This window comes from Numida meleagris, chromosome 7 (genome assembly GCF_002078875.1).
Source record: "Numida meleagris isolate 19003 breed g44 Domestic line chromosome 7, NumMel1.0, whole genome shotgun sequence".
In the NCBI taxonomy this organism is placed as follows: domain Eukaryota; kingdom Metazoa; phylum Chordata; class Aves; order Galliformes; family Numididae; genus Numida; species Numida meleagris.
Genome location: NC_034415.1, coordinates 24,362,960 through 24,379,711, shown reverse-complemented (window position 1 = coordinate 24,379,711; position 16,752 = coordinate 24,362,960). Strand labels below are relative to the sequence as shown.

At 38.6% G+C, this 16,752-nt stretch overlaps 1 protein-coding gene across 5 annotated transcripts in view; it reads right to left on the bottom strand.

Annotated features, from left to right (window-relative positions):
- ZFYVE9 (zinc finger FYVE-type containing 9) overlaps positions 1 to 16,752 on the bottom strand; it is a 58,046-nt gene that overhangs the window by 26,968 nt on the left and 14,326 nt on the right. For all 5 annotated transcript variants that reach the window (XM_021404268.1, XM_021404264.1, XM_021404265.1 and 2 more), the window contains 3 exons: positions 15,870 to 15,974; positions 9,014 to 9,118; positions 5,423 to 7,503 (listed from right to left, as the gene is read on the bottom strand). In XM_021404268.1, the coding sequence (XP_021259943.1) occupies positions 5,423 to 7,503; positions 9,014 to 9,083 (2,151 nt within the window). In that variant the 5' untranslated portion in view covers positions 9,084 to 9,118; positions 15,870 to 15,974. The remainder of the gene's footprint in view (positions 1 to 5,422; positions 7,504 to 9,013; positions 9,119 to 15,869; positions 15,975 to 16,752) is intronic.

Genomic DNA, 16,752 nt, shown 5'->3' with positions numbered 1-16,752 from the left:
AGGAGGCAAATTATCAGTATTTTCCCATTGAAGCCACAGGGACTGTTGTCTGCCCAAGACTCCCTTCCTGCAAATCCTAATGACATAGCAGTATCTGCAGCACACAAGTGCATGTTGTCCTGACACTTCACAGTGGTATTTCTTAAAACATGTTTTGCATAGACGACAGTGCCTTATTAAGTTCCTACCACATTACAATCCCTCGCTGATTTAACAATTTGAAAATGAACATCAGCCTTAAAGCATGATTACTTTCTAGAATCAGTGCTTCATAAATATACCAGTTTTCTCTACATAAGAGACTGCTGTGGCAGAGATTAATTCAAACAAGTCATTATTACTTGCAGCAGTTCATCTATATCAGTAACTGAGTATTTAATCTGTGGAATACATATAATACAATATGAAGATATGTATTCCTCAGTCAAGTGAGTGCTGATGTATGAAAATGCTTTAAGTGTTCAATGGATAAAATAACACATTTTAAAAACCTGAATGACACTAGTACTGCAGGAAAACATTGCTTCATTTATTACGGGCCAAAAAAAAAAAAAGAAAAAGCTCATTTTTACTTAATTACAGACAGTACATTATCACAACACTTCAGAGAAATCATAAACTGCATTTTACACACACCAGCTGCTGAAGAGGGACCCAGTGCAATATCTCTGTAGGCACAACTGTGTGCAGAGCTGCAGATCATTACTAGCACATCTCACCTGAGCCGCACCTAACTGTTCCCAAGTCCTGGGCAGGAAACAGTGCTGATGTTTCCTCCAAACAGGCAAATCCATAAGCACAGCTTGTGCACCAGAACAAATGCAGACATATTCCTACAACAGCACTTACAATATGAAAATCACCCAGATTAAATAAATCAGGGTGCCTCAGTGATTTCTTTGCTTTTTAATAATATTTTGTATTAAAAAAAACAACACTACATTATCTTCTCAGGGTTGTCTGTTATTCAGGTAACATGAAGCTACTGATGAATACTCACGCAGAACACTAACATCACATTTGGGAAATGTGTAACAACAACAGCGATACAACAAATGAGTTTAGGTATCAAGCAAGAATTTCAAATTTTACTTCCAGTTGTTTCTAAATGTACCACTAACTAGGTGTTATTACAATCTGGAATGTTTTCTTAATCAAAAAAAATAATCCCATTATCCCTTCAACAGCACTACTTCAGTAATACAAACAACAAACTACAGAAGATTCTCATATAAAGATATATGGAGTCTAATTAAGTTTCAATCAAGTTAAAGACCACATCAAATTATGGCCACTTCCCAGGCACCTTCACAGACTTCTAGTGGCAAACATTTAAAAGAAGCTCATACAAAATAAGCTCCACATTTCAATGTGAGAGCTGTAAATTGAATGTGAAGAACCAAGAGCTCACCCTATCTCATTTCACTTCATCTTAATATTTCCTAATTATGTCAATATAAACATTTCAGAAACCAAATGGAAGTGGCTAGCATAGTACTAGCATTTCCCTGCAAAAATAAAATGCCACCCTTCCACAAGTGATTAAAAAAAAACCCGCAAATGTACTTTTAAAACCTTTTGCCTGCATTTACACCTTAACACTATGTACAAGATTTCTAGTAGATACTAACAATAACATAACAGCATAATTTTAGACACATTTTATTTCATTTCAGTTCTCTGGGAGAAACTTCCGCTTGAAGTTTCAGTATTGAACATGGAACAAATTGTCTTAATAACAGATGATTACACAAGTTGATATCTAATTTATGACCTTTTATCAAACAATACACTGTGCATTGAGCAAAGTTCTTGAGTGCAACAGTACCCAAGACGTAAATATTAAAAGAGAAAATAAACAATGACGACATCTACTCCTCCTCCATGCTCCACTGGCTTTCTGACAGTAGGAATCACAGAACCACAGACTGGTTGAGGTTGGCAGGGACTTGCGGGTCCCTCCGGCCCAACTCCCACTCCAGCAAGGCCAGCCAGCACAGGCTGCTCAGGCCCATGTCCAGGTGCCATTGGAAGGTGTCCAAGGAAAAGAGCCCACAACCCCTCTGGGCAACGTGCGCCTGTGATGTATGAGGGACAAAGCACTGAAATGCTTCCTGAGGGTCACAGGGAACCTCCTGAACTCTAGTTCGTGCCTACTGCCCCTTGTACTGGCACTGGGCACCACTGGAAAGAGGCTGGCTCCATCTTAGTTGCACCCTCTCTTCAGGCACTTATAGACATTGGGAAGATCCCCTCAGCCTTCTCTTCTCCAGGCTGAGCAGTCCCAGCTCTCTTAACCTCTCCTCACAGGAAAGGTGCTCCGGATCTTTCATCATCACGGTGGCCCTGAGTTTCCTACCAGTATGTCCGAGTCTCTCTTACACTGGGTGGCCCAGAACTAGACACAGGACTCCAAATGCAGCCCCACCAGTGCTGAGTAGAGGAAAATTTGCAAAGAAAGGACATAATCCAGCACAACTGACAATGCAGTCTTGTCATTAACAATCACTAAGTCAATTATCTCAGTAACTCGTGCCACAAAAAAAGACAAGACATGGCAGTGTCAACACAAGTCTCTGTGTTACTAGGGTTTTAAGGTTGGCTGGGGTTGTTAAAGCTTTGGTTGCTAAGTGTAAAAATCATCAAAACCCTTAAGTTGAAAATACAACTTTGATTGTCAATAGAGATGACATACAAATCTTATGTTTTTCCTATCACGGATGATTGTTTCATCTGCCAATGGAGAAGACATAATATATATATATGTCAAAATTTATGAATGAGTTCACCCACGTTCTTCAGGCTCTTAATTTTAATTCAAAATTTAGTGTAAGCGTATTACTTCTTATCATTCCCCTGAGATTGGTATCTTCCATTAATCTTGCAATTACTATCCTGAAATTAAAAACAGAGGCAGACTTCCCAGGTGCCACTCAACTATTTTTAAATGCCATTTTCATTTCCAAATCAAATAAACACATTCACCTCCCACTACCATATTTTCTCTTTTTCCCAGTAAGGTTTAAAAAAGCTTCACTTTGTTGTGCTAAAGCTTGAGTTCAAAAAAAATCTTTATTCCCATTGCCCTAGAAACTGTAAAACAGGAAGACATTATCTCCACAACTATTTAATGGAGATTTATGCCTGTAATAGAAGAGTTACTGTGATGCAGCAGTTTCCCACACCCCAGGCACACTGTCAACACGGCTTGCTTTGGGATGGCTATCCTAAGCAGGGAGCAGAGCAGACAGCTGAGCACGTCTGAAGCCACTCCAGCTAGGTTCATTAGAGCTTGCCTTTCAAAGCCTTTGGTCTCCCTCCTCCTAGAAATGTTAAAGGACTTGAATGTTGTGAAGCAATCTGCAGTAAGTGCTAAGCAGTATTCGATTTACACCAATGCGTAGCATTTATAAATGAGAGTTTTCTTTAGAGAACAATGTAAAAAGGCATAAAAGAGAAGCTTCACTGAATTATCTGCAGCATTTTTTGACTGCACATGTGCAGATTTGGCCCAACAATATTAGCTACCACAAGCTTCTAGAAACAAGCCCTTCTGAGGATTATTCTAAGAACACTCTGTGAATATTAAATACCAATACATGTATTTTTCATAACTGAGAAATAATTTTGTCTACCGAGCCGAGGGACCTTTTATTTCATCTATTTCTTAAGTATCATCCAAAACAAGGCTGGTTGTTCTTCTCAAGGTTTGTTGTGCTTCTCAAGTAGTTTAAAGGTAAAAAAAAAAAAAAAAAAAAAGGACACCACATATTCGGGCCTTAAACTATTTATGTTCTACCCATTTCATGTAAGGTTATTCTTAGTTTCTGCTTCTCATTTGTGCAATTCAGGGCTTCAATCATTACAGAGAAGTCATTAAATATCAGCAATAAGCTTTTTTAAAACAGACAAAAAAGTAGAAAACATTGCTGTAAATAAAAATTGTGATCATATCAAATCAAAAATGGGACCTACATAACTGACAGTGTAATTTTAACACATCAAAGCTACGCAATTCCTTTAACTGACGATGTTCCCTCATTGCCATGAGAACATGAAAGAGCTCTCTGATATTAGTTGAAAGCCACACAAAACACAGGCATGTACCTCTCATGATGCTTACTGATCTCCTGTAGTTACTCGCTGCCCCTCAGGACTTGCACTGCAAACAACCTGCAACAGGGTGGCAGAAGCAAGAAACTGGAAGTCCCTAACGAGTGCGTAACTAGCGTCTGTGGAGCAGTCAAAAGTGTCCTGGCAACGACTTTTCAGCAGGTCCTAAAATCACTTACATGATGATGCAATGAAGAAACTGAGTGCTACGCCTTTTGGTTACTGAATAGACAAATGGTACATATACAGTGTATTATGGAGGAGTAAGTTTGTTTTCTGGTAGGTTGCTACAAGAAACAAGTGACTTAAGGGTTTGAGCTTTCCAGATACTTTTGCCTTCTTTTAGGTCCTTTGTTCAAGTTGTTCTACCCCTCTGCACTCTTCTGGTAGCTAAAGATCATGCCCATAGCACTCAGGGGACCTTCTGATCAACTTCAGAAACAGTAGGATAGGGTCCTAAATAAACCACTGTTACTTCTGCTCTATTTTTTTTGTCAATTTAAATGCTTCTTTTTATTTAAAAATTATTCATGAATATCTACTTGATCAGAGTGTTGAGTTACTTCTTTTGAATAATAATGTTTTATCCCAAGTTCCTATTGCCCATGTGCTACTGACTTATGTTTCAGTAACAAGATACTGAGAATACTTCACAAACTCACCACGTAAGAATTTGTGCTGGCCTAGATGGCACTTCTTAAAAAAAAAAAAAAAACAACAATGAAATACAGAAACTGTGTTTTGGTTGTCTTCATTACGAAATTTCTCATCATGTATCTATCCAACAGATCACAGAAAACTATATTTTTTTTCCAGGAACAAAGATACATTCTTTACAAGAGAAGATGTGATATGGGAAATAAGATAGTACAGAAAACTTAAAAGAACAGAATTCAACTGCCACCTAAACCACCAAGAATGCCAGCAACACTGTACTTCCCAACCCCATCAAATTGTTTCTTAAGAGGGATTACTGATGCAGTAATTTCTGCAAACTAGTTTCCTGCACTTCGCCATTTTACACTAGTTCTACATGAATTCAATGCTTGTTGATGATTGCAGTCAACTAATACACTGCTCATACAGGATCATTCTCACAGCTACGAATAACAAATATTTATTCCTTATTAGAACCATAAAGAAATTAGAACTTAGAAATTTCTATTTTTCCATCACAAATCAAGCTCAGCCTTTCAGAAAGAGATGTCACAGTTAAGTATAGCCAGCTGCTTAGGAAGTTACGTGTTGATTTTACTCCATGTCAGCGCTGAAAGCATGCTTTGAACTTACTCACAGATTATAAACTCACCTTCCCACAAGCTCTGCAGTGATGCCTTCTTTTCGTGAATGTAAATCTCGCCTCACATTTCATGCAGTTCGGTGCTTGAGAATCTGGAACCCAAACTGGAGCCACCTCACCCAATGTAGTAAAAGGCTTTCTGGCTGGAGCTCCAAACTGGCCAGCTCTGAGATCATTATCTGGACTATCTGGGGCTACTGCAAGGCACGGACTACTAGAGACTCCAGATTCATACTCTTCTAAATGTTCTCCATTAGTATCAGTAACAGAGGCATTTAACGATGCTTCACCAGGAAACACATCTGCTGTCAAGTTATCCCCTAATTGTGTCTTAACAAAGACATTTTTGTTTTTACTATTACCTCCACAGTTTGGGGGAACAAGATCATTTTGTAAGTGGTCCGATAATGGCTTTGGAATCTGCAATTTAAGATTTGTAGGTTGTTTAGGTCTTGCACCACCAAAAGGAACACTGACAGACTGCAGATTAGTCAGTGGTTTTGGTGAAGTTTGCCCTTGCAGGGATGGCACCTGACTACAGAGATTATGTATATAGTTCTTCTTGACATGGTCACCAGCACTGCTTAAAATAAGACCACTCCCTTCTATGGTCTCATTTCCTCTCTGTTCATAAACATTAGCATAACATTCTGACTTGCTCTCCTCTATCTCCTTTTCCTCTGTTACTGAGTCTTCCTTGGAGGGTAAAGTCTTTGGAACATGAGCAACAACTGGGTTCTGCATTCCATAGGAATCACAACCATTAGACAGAGAGCTTGCTGTTGATGTACCCATTGCATCAGAGAGACTGGACCCTTCAAGCTCATCTGTACCAGTCTCTTTTAAGTCTACGCCTGCCTCCATCTTTCCATCGCCACCTTCTTTGCTACTACTACATTCCTCATCAGGCTGCTTTGTCTGCAGAAGTCTTTCATTTTCTTCCACAGTTTGCTTATTATTAATCTCATTCAATCTAGTCAATTCCCAATTAGTCACCTCCTGAGATTCAGGGTAACACTCTTCCATACTGAGCACTTCAGATGTGCCAAGACTTTTATCACATTCAATGACTCCACTTTCAATGGCACTACCATCCTCAGAGGTAAAATGTTCTGCAACACATTCCTTGTAGTTGCCACTTCCAGCCACATTAGGTTGACAAGTTTCTTCAAGCCTGGATAGCCTAGAACATATTTCTTGGGTTGTTTCTTCTCCTAAGCTTCCATTACTTGAATCAGAAGAAAAGTTTTTAACTTCTAGATCTGTTCTCTGAGGAATGGCTTTACTACTAAAATTTTCAACAGATAAACAATTTTCTTGCGTTTTCATGATACCATCAACAGGTCTCTTACAGAGAGTCACTGTATTAATCCCTGCAGCTGTAGCTTCTGAAAGCCACGAATCTTTACTCATATTAAAATCATCCTTTAAGCAAGAGGAGGGGCATGCAACGGTCAAGGTTTCAGATGAAGCATTAAACAAATTACTTCTAGAGTCATCTTCGGTACATAGCCAATTTACTTGCTTTTCTGTATCTGTATCTTTTTCCATGGATCCATTTACAGTAACACTAAACTCATCATTCTGTCGGTTTTCATTATCCAGTGTAAAGCTAATAGTGTCCATTAGGGACTGACTGTTGTAATTTTTACAATCCAGCAAGTCTCCACTTTGCAGTGTTCTTCTGTCACAGTTATGCATAACTGCCACCACTAGTACATTTTTCTCCTCTGGCAAACAAGCTATACTTCCACATTTCTTTTCTCCTGATTCCACAGTGTTACACTGATCATCCCGATTACTATTTCTTTTAATTAACTGATCGTCTGCTGCTGCCTGATCATCAATCCACATGACTGGAGTCTCTGGGCTTAGGCTAAAATCCTTTCCATTAGCACAGTGATCTTCTCCTCCTGTTGGTGTAGTCACTGAATGAGACAAGGAGAAAGACTTTAATCTCTGCTGACATTCATTAGGAGTTGTAGCTTCATTCACATCAGCCACAGTCGGGTTATATGACAGACGACGTGAAGGCGGATCTAGAATCTGATTCCACTTTGCACCCAACAGCGTAGGTGAAACAGCGGCATCTGAAAAAATTATTTACATAAATTAATAAGAAAAATTTCTGTCCTAATAGATTCTATTAACTCTGTTGCATTAGAATGTCCCAAAATAAATGAAAAGATGTTCAAATATTAGTAGAATTGTAAAATTAACATCCTCGATCAACCATTAATCGTCTTGTTGCAAGATGTTTCTGGAGCTTAAGAATTTTAGATCTACCCAATTAGTAACAGGTTAAAACCTAGCACAAATACAGGATGGGCAGAGAACTGCTTGAGAGCAGCCCTGAGGAGAAGAATTTGGAGGTGTCAGTTGATGAAAGACTCAACAAGAGTTGGCAATGTGCACCTGCAGCCCAGAAGGGCAACTGTATCCTGAGTTGCATCAAGAGAAACGTGACCGGCAGGTCAAGGTAGGCGATTCTGCCCCTCTACCCTGCTCTTGTGAGACCCCACCTGGAGTACTGCATTCAGCTCTGGACCCCCCCCAGCAGAAGAAAGACATCAAGCTGCTGGAGTGGGGCCAGAGGAGGGCCACAAAGATGATCAGGGGGCTGCAGCAGCTCCCCTACAGGGACAGGCTGAGTGAGTTGGGGCTCTTCAGCCTGGAGAAGGCTCTGGGAGGACCTTGCACCAGCCTTCCAGTACCCAAAGGGGGCCTACAGGAAAGATGTGGAGGGAATTTTTATATAAAGGCACGTAGCAACAGGATGAGAGGAAATGGCTTTAAACTGGAAGAGGGTAGATTTAGACTAGTTATTAGGAAGAAATTCTTTACTGTAAGGGCAGTGAGACACTGGAACAGGTTGCCCAGAGAGGTTGTGGATGCCCCCTTCCCTGGAAGCATTCAAGGCCAGGCTGGATGGGGCTGTGAACAACCTAGACTAGAGGGAGGTGTCCCTGCCTATAGCAGGGGGTTGGAATTAGATAATCTTAAAGGTCCTTTCCAATCCAAACCATTCTAAGATTTTATTATGAATTTGGACAATTTTAAAAGTATCATTAATATATTTTACATATCTTGAAATGCCTAGAAAGACTCCCATGCCTATTAAATGTTCAGCCTCTCTGACAGCACAGAAGTAACAATCTGACAAAGCAAAGTTTAATACTTCAAATGATAGCTCTCATTACATAATTTATGTGACCTAATAAAACATTTCTATGCTTGAGTCTCACAAAACTACAAAAGCTGCTTAGAATAAAGACATTTGGTCTCATTTGTTTAAAACAAATCACAAAAAACATAGGCTTTGTGGAGCTTCCTTTCAGTAGGTTTCTTTAAAACGTTTATTGAAGGCTTTCTATGAAAAGAGAGAGGAACAAATTTTAAACAAATAAGATGAATGGAAGCTGAAGCAAATGCTATTAACAAGTACTGAAGACACTCCATATCAAATCAACAGATCTATCTTCCAAATTTTGAGATGCATTTCTAACTCAAAAAAACAAAATTCTAGCACTGGCCTCTCCCTTCCCGTTGGTTTTCCCTGTAGAACAACATGCATCTACCATCCTGCTCAAAATTACTCACCTTCGTTTTGCTCAAATTCATCTAAAACCTTATCGAGGTTATATGCCTCTGCTTGGAAGTAGTTCTCCATTTGTCAGGGAATGACCACCAGATTCTTGTCTGAACCTGACAAAACAGAACAAATTACAATCAGGTATCTACACTTCAGTTCCTCTGTTTTAAGAGGCAAAGAAGACATCTGTAAATCAAATTTTAAACATATTACACTCATAAAGCAAAAGTATATAAATTATTTATGTGTTTAAATTTGCTTAATTCAGATTAACAACCTCCCCAAACTTGCTTTATATTTTAATATTATCTCCAAGTTTTTAGAACTACTTTTTTAAAACGTTAGCATGTAAGCAAAATCTTGAGCATTTACGAACATTTGCAGAAGAATATGTTTCTCAAAATCTTGCCATACACAAAGTAGAAGTGTTGATGTGAACCAGGTGTCTCCAGAAAAAAACATTTGAAGAATGCAGGTTCATTTTTACATGCTGGCTGTTAGAGGAGCAGAAAATATCCTCATCAGATGAATAAAAAATAGTAACCAAACTGGGTTTGCGAATTTGTGTCAGTTCAAAGCAGAATGTATTCCACACCACAGAACTTATAAAACGCTGTATGTGTGTCCCTATGTTTCATTCAGTGCATTTTCCAGTTAATGACAGGTCTTTTTAAGAGGCCAGGTCTTTCAGGACTTTTCAGGACTTGGGAGAACAATATACACAAGAGGCACGTCAAATTGATTTCTGCAATTTAGAAATTCTCTCTTTTAAAAACTTCTCTTTAGGGCAATATAATAGCACTGAAAATCATGTCGTTCTTTCTTTTGCAGCATCAACTTAGAATCTGCAAAATGCAACCTATGTACAAAGCAAAAAGATTATTTTTCCTCATGTTTCAAGCTTTTCTTTTCATTACATACTACTGCAATTTTCATCATTATTTAGACCACTGAGATTTTCTTTCCACCACAATAAACAGGGAAGGAAAGATGAGGAGGAGTTTTGAAGGAACTGCTACCATAAATGTTGAGGCAAAAATATACTCAACGATACTGCCCTGAAAACATCAAAGCCAGTCACATGCTTTTACCCTCCCAGCTCACTATCAATGCTTACCTCAGCATCTGACAGTATTGTCTCAACTTTTTACATTCAAAGAAAACACTGACCTCGACCTGACCATTTAAACAGAACAGTCAAAGCCAGCAATACTCTTTAAGCTGTTTCAAAAGCCAAATGATGATGTCAGTGCAGCCTTCCTTGTATTGCCACATTAGTGTCTAACTGTAAGGATTACCATAATGACAAGAGCAAAACTGCTCCATCATCAGTCAGAAAATAACATTGCCCAGAAAACCAGAAAGTCAAGTAAGCACCAATCTGAAGGTACAGCTTTTGGCTTCATGCTACCACTGGTTAGTTCAGATGGCTTTGAACAAGTAGCCTAAACAGTGTGTTTCTGTTTCTGTAACGTCTCCTAGTCTAGCGGTATTCTGATTCACTCATTTCCCAGAGATGCTTCAAAGATTCCTACTTGTAAAGTTATTGAGGGAGTAAACAGGTGTTAGTAGAATTATGCCAGCTCTTAAAATACCTGCTTTAATAATCCTTGTTTCCATGATAGGCAGGCACCAGAAATCTAGCAAAGGGCACAGAAGTAAGCAGTTTCGTCAAAAGATAATACTCTCAGGTTAAAAAACATGATGAGGGGGAAAAAAAAAAAACAAACCTAAGTCACTAAATAACTTTCTACAACTCCACACAATAAATAACATTTTCACCTTTTCACCTTAACAGTAGGAAGATGGTCTTTGTGCTACTAAAGACTTAGAGCAACAAGACACTGTGATTCATTTCCTGAAAACACTACCAGTGAAGGCATTTTCACTGAGAAATGTGTGTCATAACCTATATACCATAAAGAGAGACCTTGATTTGATCTGTGCTCTGAACACCATCCAAAACATTCTCCTCAGAGCTGGCTTTCAAATGCTGTGAAATATAGAAATGGAGGAGGAAAGGGTGAGAACCTTGTTTTACAGTAAGACGCAGTGTTAGACCTGACAGCTAGACTCCAGCTCAACTAAAAACCAGCTCCTTTACACTAGAGATACAGACAAGAAACAAGTGAGAGGAACTTTCCAGTTTAAGGCTATACATCATTTTAATGTTATCTCTGGTATTTCTGGAATTTGGGGAAAACGTCAACAAGTTTTATTTCAATTACAATATTAAATTTTACATTCTCTAACATACTTGTATTCCTGAAGAAGGGAAAGCCAAGTTCTGACCTCTAGCTGTGGCAGTGTACCCTTTGATCCCTGAGACACCTGTTTTAAGGTTTTCCTGAGCTATCCTACCTACCCACCAAGCCAAGCTGTTCTTAATCTTCCACAGCACTTTAACTAAAACAATTACATTTACTATACAATTAAACCAAAATAATTTTAAAAAGCAGAGACTTCTCCTTAGACGTACAAACACTAAATTCATTTGAACTACAATCAAACTGCGAGAGTTTGTAGGTTCTCTTGCACCTTTCCCTTCTATTCCTTTCAATACCTTGATGAGAAGCATCTAGACCAGTTCCGTATATATCAATACTGAAAAGTTAATTAGAATCTGTTCCAATAAATGTTTTGCTTCTTTTTCCATTCAGAGTTCTGATCATCAGCCTAATTTAGAGCACTACAGTAAGAAACTTTTATACAAAACGCCGTATAATTTCACATCCACTTGTAATGGATTTAATTTATACTATAACACTCCAGTCTAGCAAAACCCCACCACTAAGGTCAATGATGCAAATAATACTTCTCAGTAGAAGCACAGTAAGACTGAAAAGTAACATACAAGATTCTTGTTTAACAGAGTTAAAATGTGGAGCTCTCTGAAACCACCACAGTCAGATTTCAATGCACGTCCACTGTCAAAAAGGACATCCAATCACGGCATTCACTCGGACATAAACAGAAACCACAGTATGGGCGGCCCCAAAGTAGGCTACAAGCAGTGATCTTTCTGTTTTGTTTATTTTAGGGAAGATAATGATTAATGACAAGCAAGTCATTGGGGAAGGAATGCTATGCTGACTGTACAGTTGCGGAAAACATGCTTTAAAATCTTCAGATCACTGCATTTTGACTTTGTGCATCTTTCAGACATTCAGAAAAATTCACAACTGACCATTCACACAGCTTTGAAATCCGACTGAAACCCTGATAAAATGTAGACCTAACTAAAATCTGTGTACACTACAGCAATTAGGATATAAGACATCTTTGCCCTAACACTTCCTAAATTCAGTATTTTTTTCTTGTCATACAAATCAACAAGATTACCGAAACACAGAACCATAGAACGGTTTGGGCTGGAAGGGACCCTAAAGACCACCCAGTTCCAATATCCTGCCATGGGCAGGGTTGCCCCTCACCAGATCAGGCTGCCCAGGGCCCATCCAACGTGGCTTTGAACACTTCTAGGGATGGGGCATCCACAGCTTCTCTGGGCAGCCTGTGAGAGTGCCTCACAAGCCTCTGAGTAAATAATTTCCTCATAACCTCAAACCTAAATCTCCTTCCTTTAGTTTAAAACTGTCTCCCCCTTGTTCTAATCAGATTGTGTAAGAAGATGGTCTTTGTCCTGTTTGTAAGCTCCTTTTAAGTACTGGAAGGCCTCAGTGAGGTCTCCCTGGAGCCTTCTCCAGGCTGAACAAGCCCAGCTCCCTAAGCCTTTCGCTGTGGGAGATGCGCTCCAGCCCTCTGATCAAATTATACCTAACCAAAGAGAGCAATGGTAGATGCTCACAATAAATGACTAAAGTAAATAAAAATGGTAACGAAGTCTGGCTTTTAAATCCCATATCATGATTCTGTAACGTCAAAAAATACAAGCATTCAGACTTCAGAAACCACATGTCTAACAATAATAAGAGCATATAAACAAGACTTGGAATTTTGTCCCCACTGCCTCACAATCCCAATGCGTCAATACTTCATCACAATTCTGTGAAATGATAATTTTATTAAAAGATGTACTAATATTTAAACATCTAATATTTGCAAGTTTAACTTTGGTCCAGTATGGTAGAGAGATTTTTTCTGTACTTCTAAAATGTAAACAACTACATGTAACTGTTGGAAGTCTGAAGCTCAAATGATAGTGCACAAGCATGCAACGAGCCAAAATCCAGACTGATGGATGCTCATAATGCAAATTGAAGAGAGAAAACATTTTTTTTTAATAAACATTACTGTTATTTCACGTATTTATGCACCAGGATATGCAGAGAACCTTTTATTTTTAACCTCACAGTCACTGAACTCACAGCCACTCTAAATGAGATCTCATTGTCTATGCAAGTAGGTATTTCTCTGAAAAGGTCAGCTGTGAATCCTCAGGTCTAACATTTAAAATTGTAATTCTTATATAAAAGAACACTCCAACCCCAACACATTTTTCCTGGGGTTCTGCCCAAGGGAAGAAAAAAAAAATGAAATCCTGCTCTCTTCCTGACAGAAAAGGAACGTAGTACTCACGTTCCTAACAGACAACCATAATGCCTCTCGATCAATACATTGTCAACATCTCATATATTTACCAGTTTAAGATCTAATACTTCAGCTGCACAGCCAGTAACTCAAGATCAAAAGAGATAACGCAAAATGCTCTAGAACAGCACACTACAATAATCCGGTAGCTGTTGTCTCCATGGTTCAGATTTTATTTTAAATATTTGTATTGACTATCCAACATAAATAAAGCCAAATATATTCCTTTATAGGTCTTTGGAAACTTTGACTGTAACTCAAAGGTACCATTATGAAAGTTTGGAACAGTCTGGAGACTATTCTAGTCCCAAACTTCCTCTTAGTAAAAAGGCTGAAATGACTTTTTTAAGGGATCATTCATAGCTGGGAAACTCTTCAAGATCACTCAACTATTTCAAGCCATGGCACAGAGAGACACTGCGGAGCAAACACACAAATCAAACTCTGGAAAAGTAAGGATGAAGACATGAACAGATTAGGAAGAAATTTCAATGGTGACTTTAGCTATAGCTGCCAAAAATGAGACACCTTTTAAACTAGTACATTCTGGGGATGAATAATACACGGATATTGTGCTAGTGCAAGCAGAAGACGACAAATCTCCAATCCTGTGAAAAACATAAAATAATGTTTCAAAAACACAGTTCAAAGTCCTCCATATAAAGATTTGGCAGAAAATGTTAATAACAGGCAAGAGAAGTTAAGCAGCAGACTACTTTAATTTTGTTTTAAAAAAAAATTACATGGCTACCACCACCCACTGGTACAGTAAGGTCAGAACCTGGTATCAGTTTTCACCTATTGCACGGCCATCTTCTGTCTCTCACAGAAAAGGCCAAATGCAACATGCAATCTGTCAATCAGATTATCTTCAAGCTCCTGTTGGATCACAGAGCACACATAATTCAGGAGCTCTGCATTCTACTTAATAATTTCTTCACAAAACAGCACCTTCCTCTCTAAAACTTAAAAACTTATGTTTTAACAGGATTACATGCTTTACCCTCCCTTAGCGTATAGTTATAAAGGTTCATATACCAGAACGTTTGTGGTAGATACAGAACTAGAATTACTATCCTAGTCACGAGAGCATCTAGACCTAAAACAAACTTCAGCAAGTTGCTGGAAAGGGAGGGACACCAAGGAAAAGGACAGAAAGATCTTACTTAATATTTGTTGGTATTCTGAACAGGCTTAACCTTGGAGGCTGCCTCTCAAGATAGCTCAGATTTCCTACATGACTGCTTTTCCTTGGGAAAGGATGTGTACAAATAGATAGGCTTTGTGTTATACCTGCAAAGTAGCAAGACGTACTTGTTTTGGTCTCTGCAATGAAGAATTACATAACCCATGATCTTTCTGTGCTGGATGTCTTACGTTCCCCTCAAGAAACCTTCACCACCACAACTGACAGCATTTCAGTTTCTCCACTCTAACAGTGCACAACTAGCACATAATCATACTAACACTCTACAATAAAAAATGCACCAAAAGGAAATAACACCAGCATACAACCATTAACAACGCAGAAGAGGCCTCCACATCAGGCAGCATGTAAACAGGCAGAGTAAGATCTCAGGACTTTCTATCACACTGCCTCGTGTACAGACTACTCTGTTTCAATACAGCACTGTAAACATACACATTTCAGTAAACTCTTACTAAATAAAATACTCAAGTAGTTTATTGTAGCCACCAACAAAAATACATATGAAAGGCTCCTAAGATGAAAGTCACAAGGGGCATGACCAGACTGAAAACAAGCACTGCTCATTCATCCTGAGTTTGAGTCCAGAAAATGTCATCTTCTCATAGCATGACAACACAGATCTGACTATCGACTGGACAAATTAATTTCTTAGTTCTAATGCTCCCAAGGACCATCTTCAATCTCAGGAAAAAATGTCCACATATTTTTGCAGCTCCTGTGAAGCTAGTGACTTTTATATTATTTGCCCCTGTGAATACAAAGTCAAGCACCTCTATTTTAATGAATAGCTTGTTTAGAGAATTCAGCATTAGTTGTATTCTTAAGTGATAAGATCTGCCTACAGTACAGACTGAGGAAGGAAGACTTTGCCTGCTCCCCGGTCCCAAAGAAAACAAGACATCTCTGCTCTATAACGAGACAATTACTCTCAATAAAGATCAAAATCACAAAATGATAAAAATACTTCATCATCTTGTTTATAAGATAACGTATGTATGTATGGGTGCGCATATAAATGTAAATCCATATGCACACATCAGAACACAGGCATTTCACATACATATCCCGAAATCATTATATTCTGAAGAGAAGTTGCCTCTTACCTTTTTCTCTTATACATTTGTTAAGAAACGAACGACCCTGTGCCTACTCATGATGACTGCAGCACAATCAGCCAGTTCTGCTGAATCAGTGTGTTCTACTTGATCCTAAAAAGAAAACAGAAACATGCATTTTGTTAACTGGTAATTCTGCCACAAACCACGTTTTTTTCAATGCTGCTAACAATGACATACATGGTAAATGCTGCATGCCTTTAAATGATTTAGATTACATATGCAGCTTTTAATTCAGGGATCTATGCGCTATGTCACTATTGTACTCCAATACTCTGATGAAAAAGGCTGCTAATAAAAAGCGCATTGCTACCTATTGACAATTATTCTTCATTTAATCGTAAACTCACAGAGTGAGACAGCTGCTCTAATTGTTTTTGTATCCCTGGTGACCTTGACTGCAATGCTTTATTTATAAAACTAGTCTCTAAAGTTCATTATACTACATTACAATAGGCATTCCAAAAATAAAAAGCTAGTAGCTTTGATACTAGACAGAAATTCATGACCCTCTGAGTTCTGTAAACTGCATTTGTCAGCTTCCCACTGATTTTGTAGTAGCTAAACTGTTTTTTGTCTACAAATTATTCCTCCTACAATCCTGGGCTCCCTTCACTTCCAATCGGCTTATTCTCTCCAACAACAACACCATGGCATCAACATTTAATAGCAGAGAAGACCCAGGCAGAAGAGTCTTCAAAAGTACCTTGTTCTCCTAATTACAGCATTTTTTCTAGGTCAGGTGATCATTTTTGTGGGCCACATCCTGGCATACAGCATAACTCAAGAACCCAATGCAGCCATGAGCAAAGAAGAAAAGGCTAGCTAACAACCTAACAAGAACAAGGACTGAAATAAGTTAAGGTGCTGG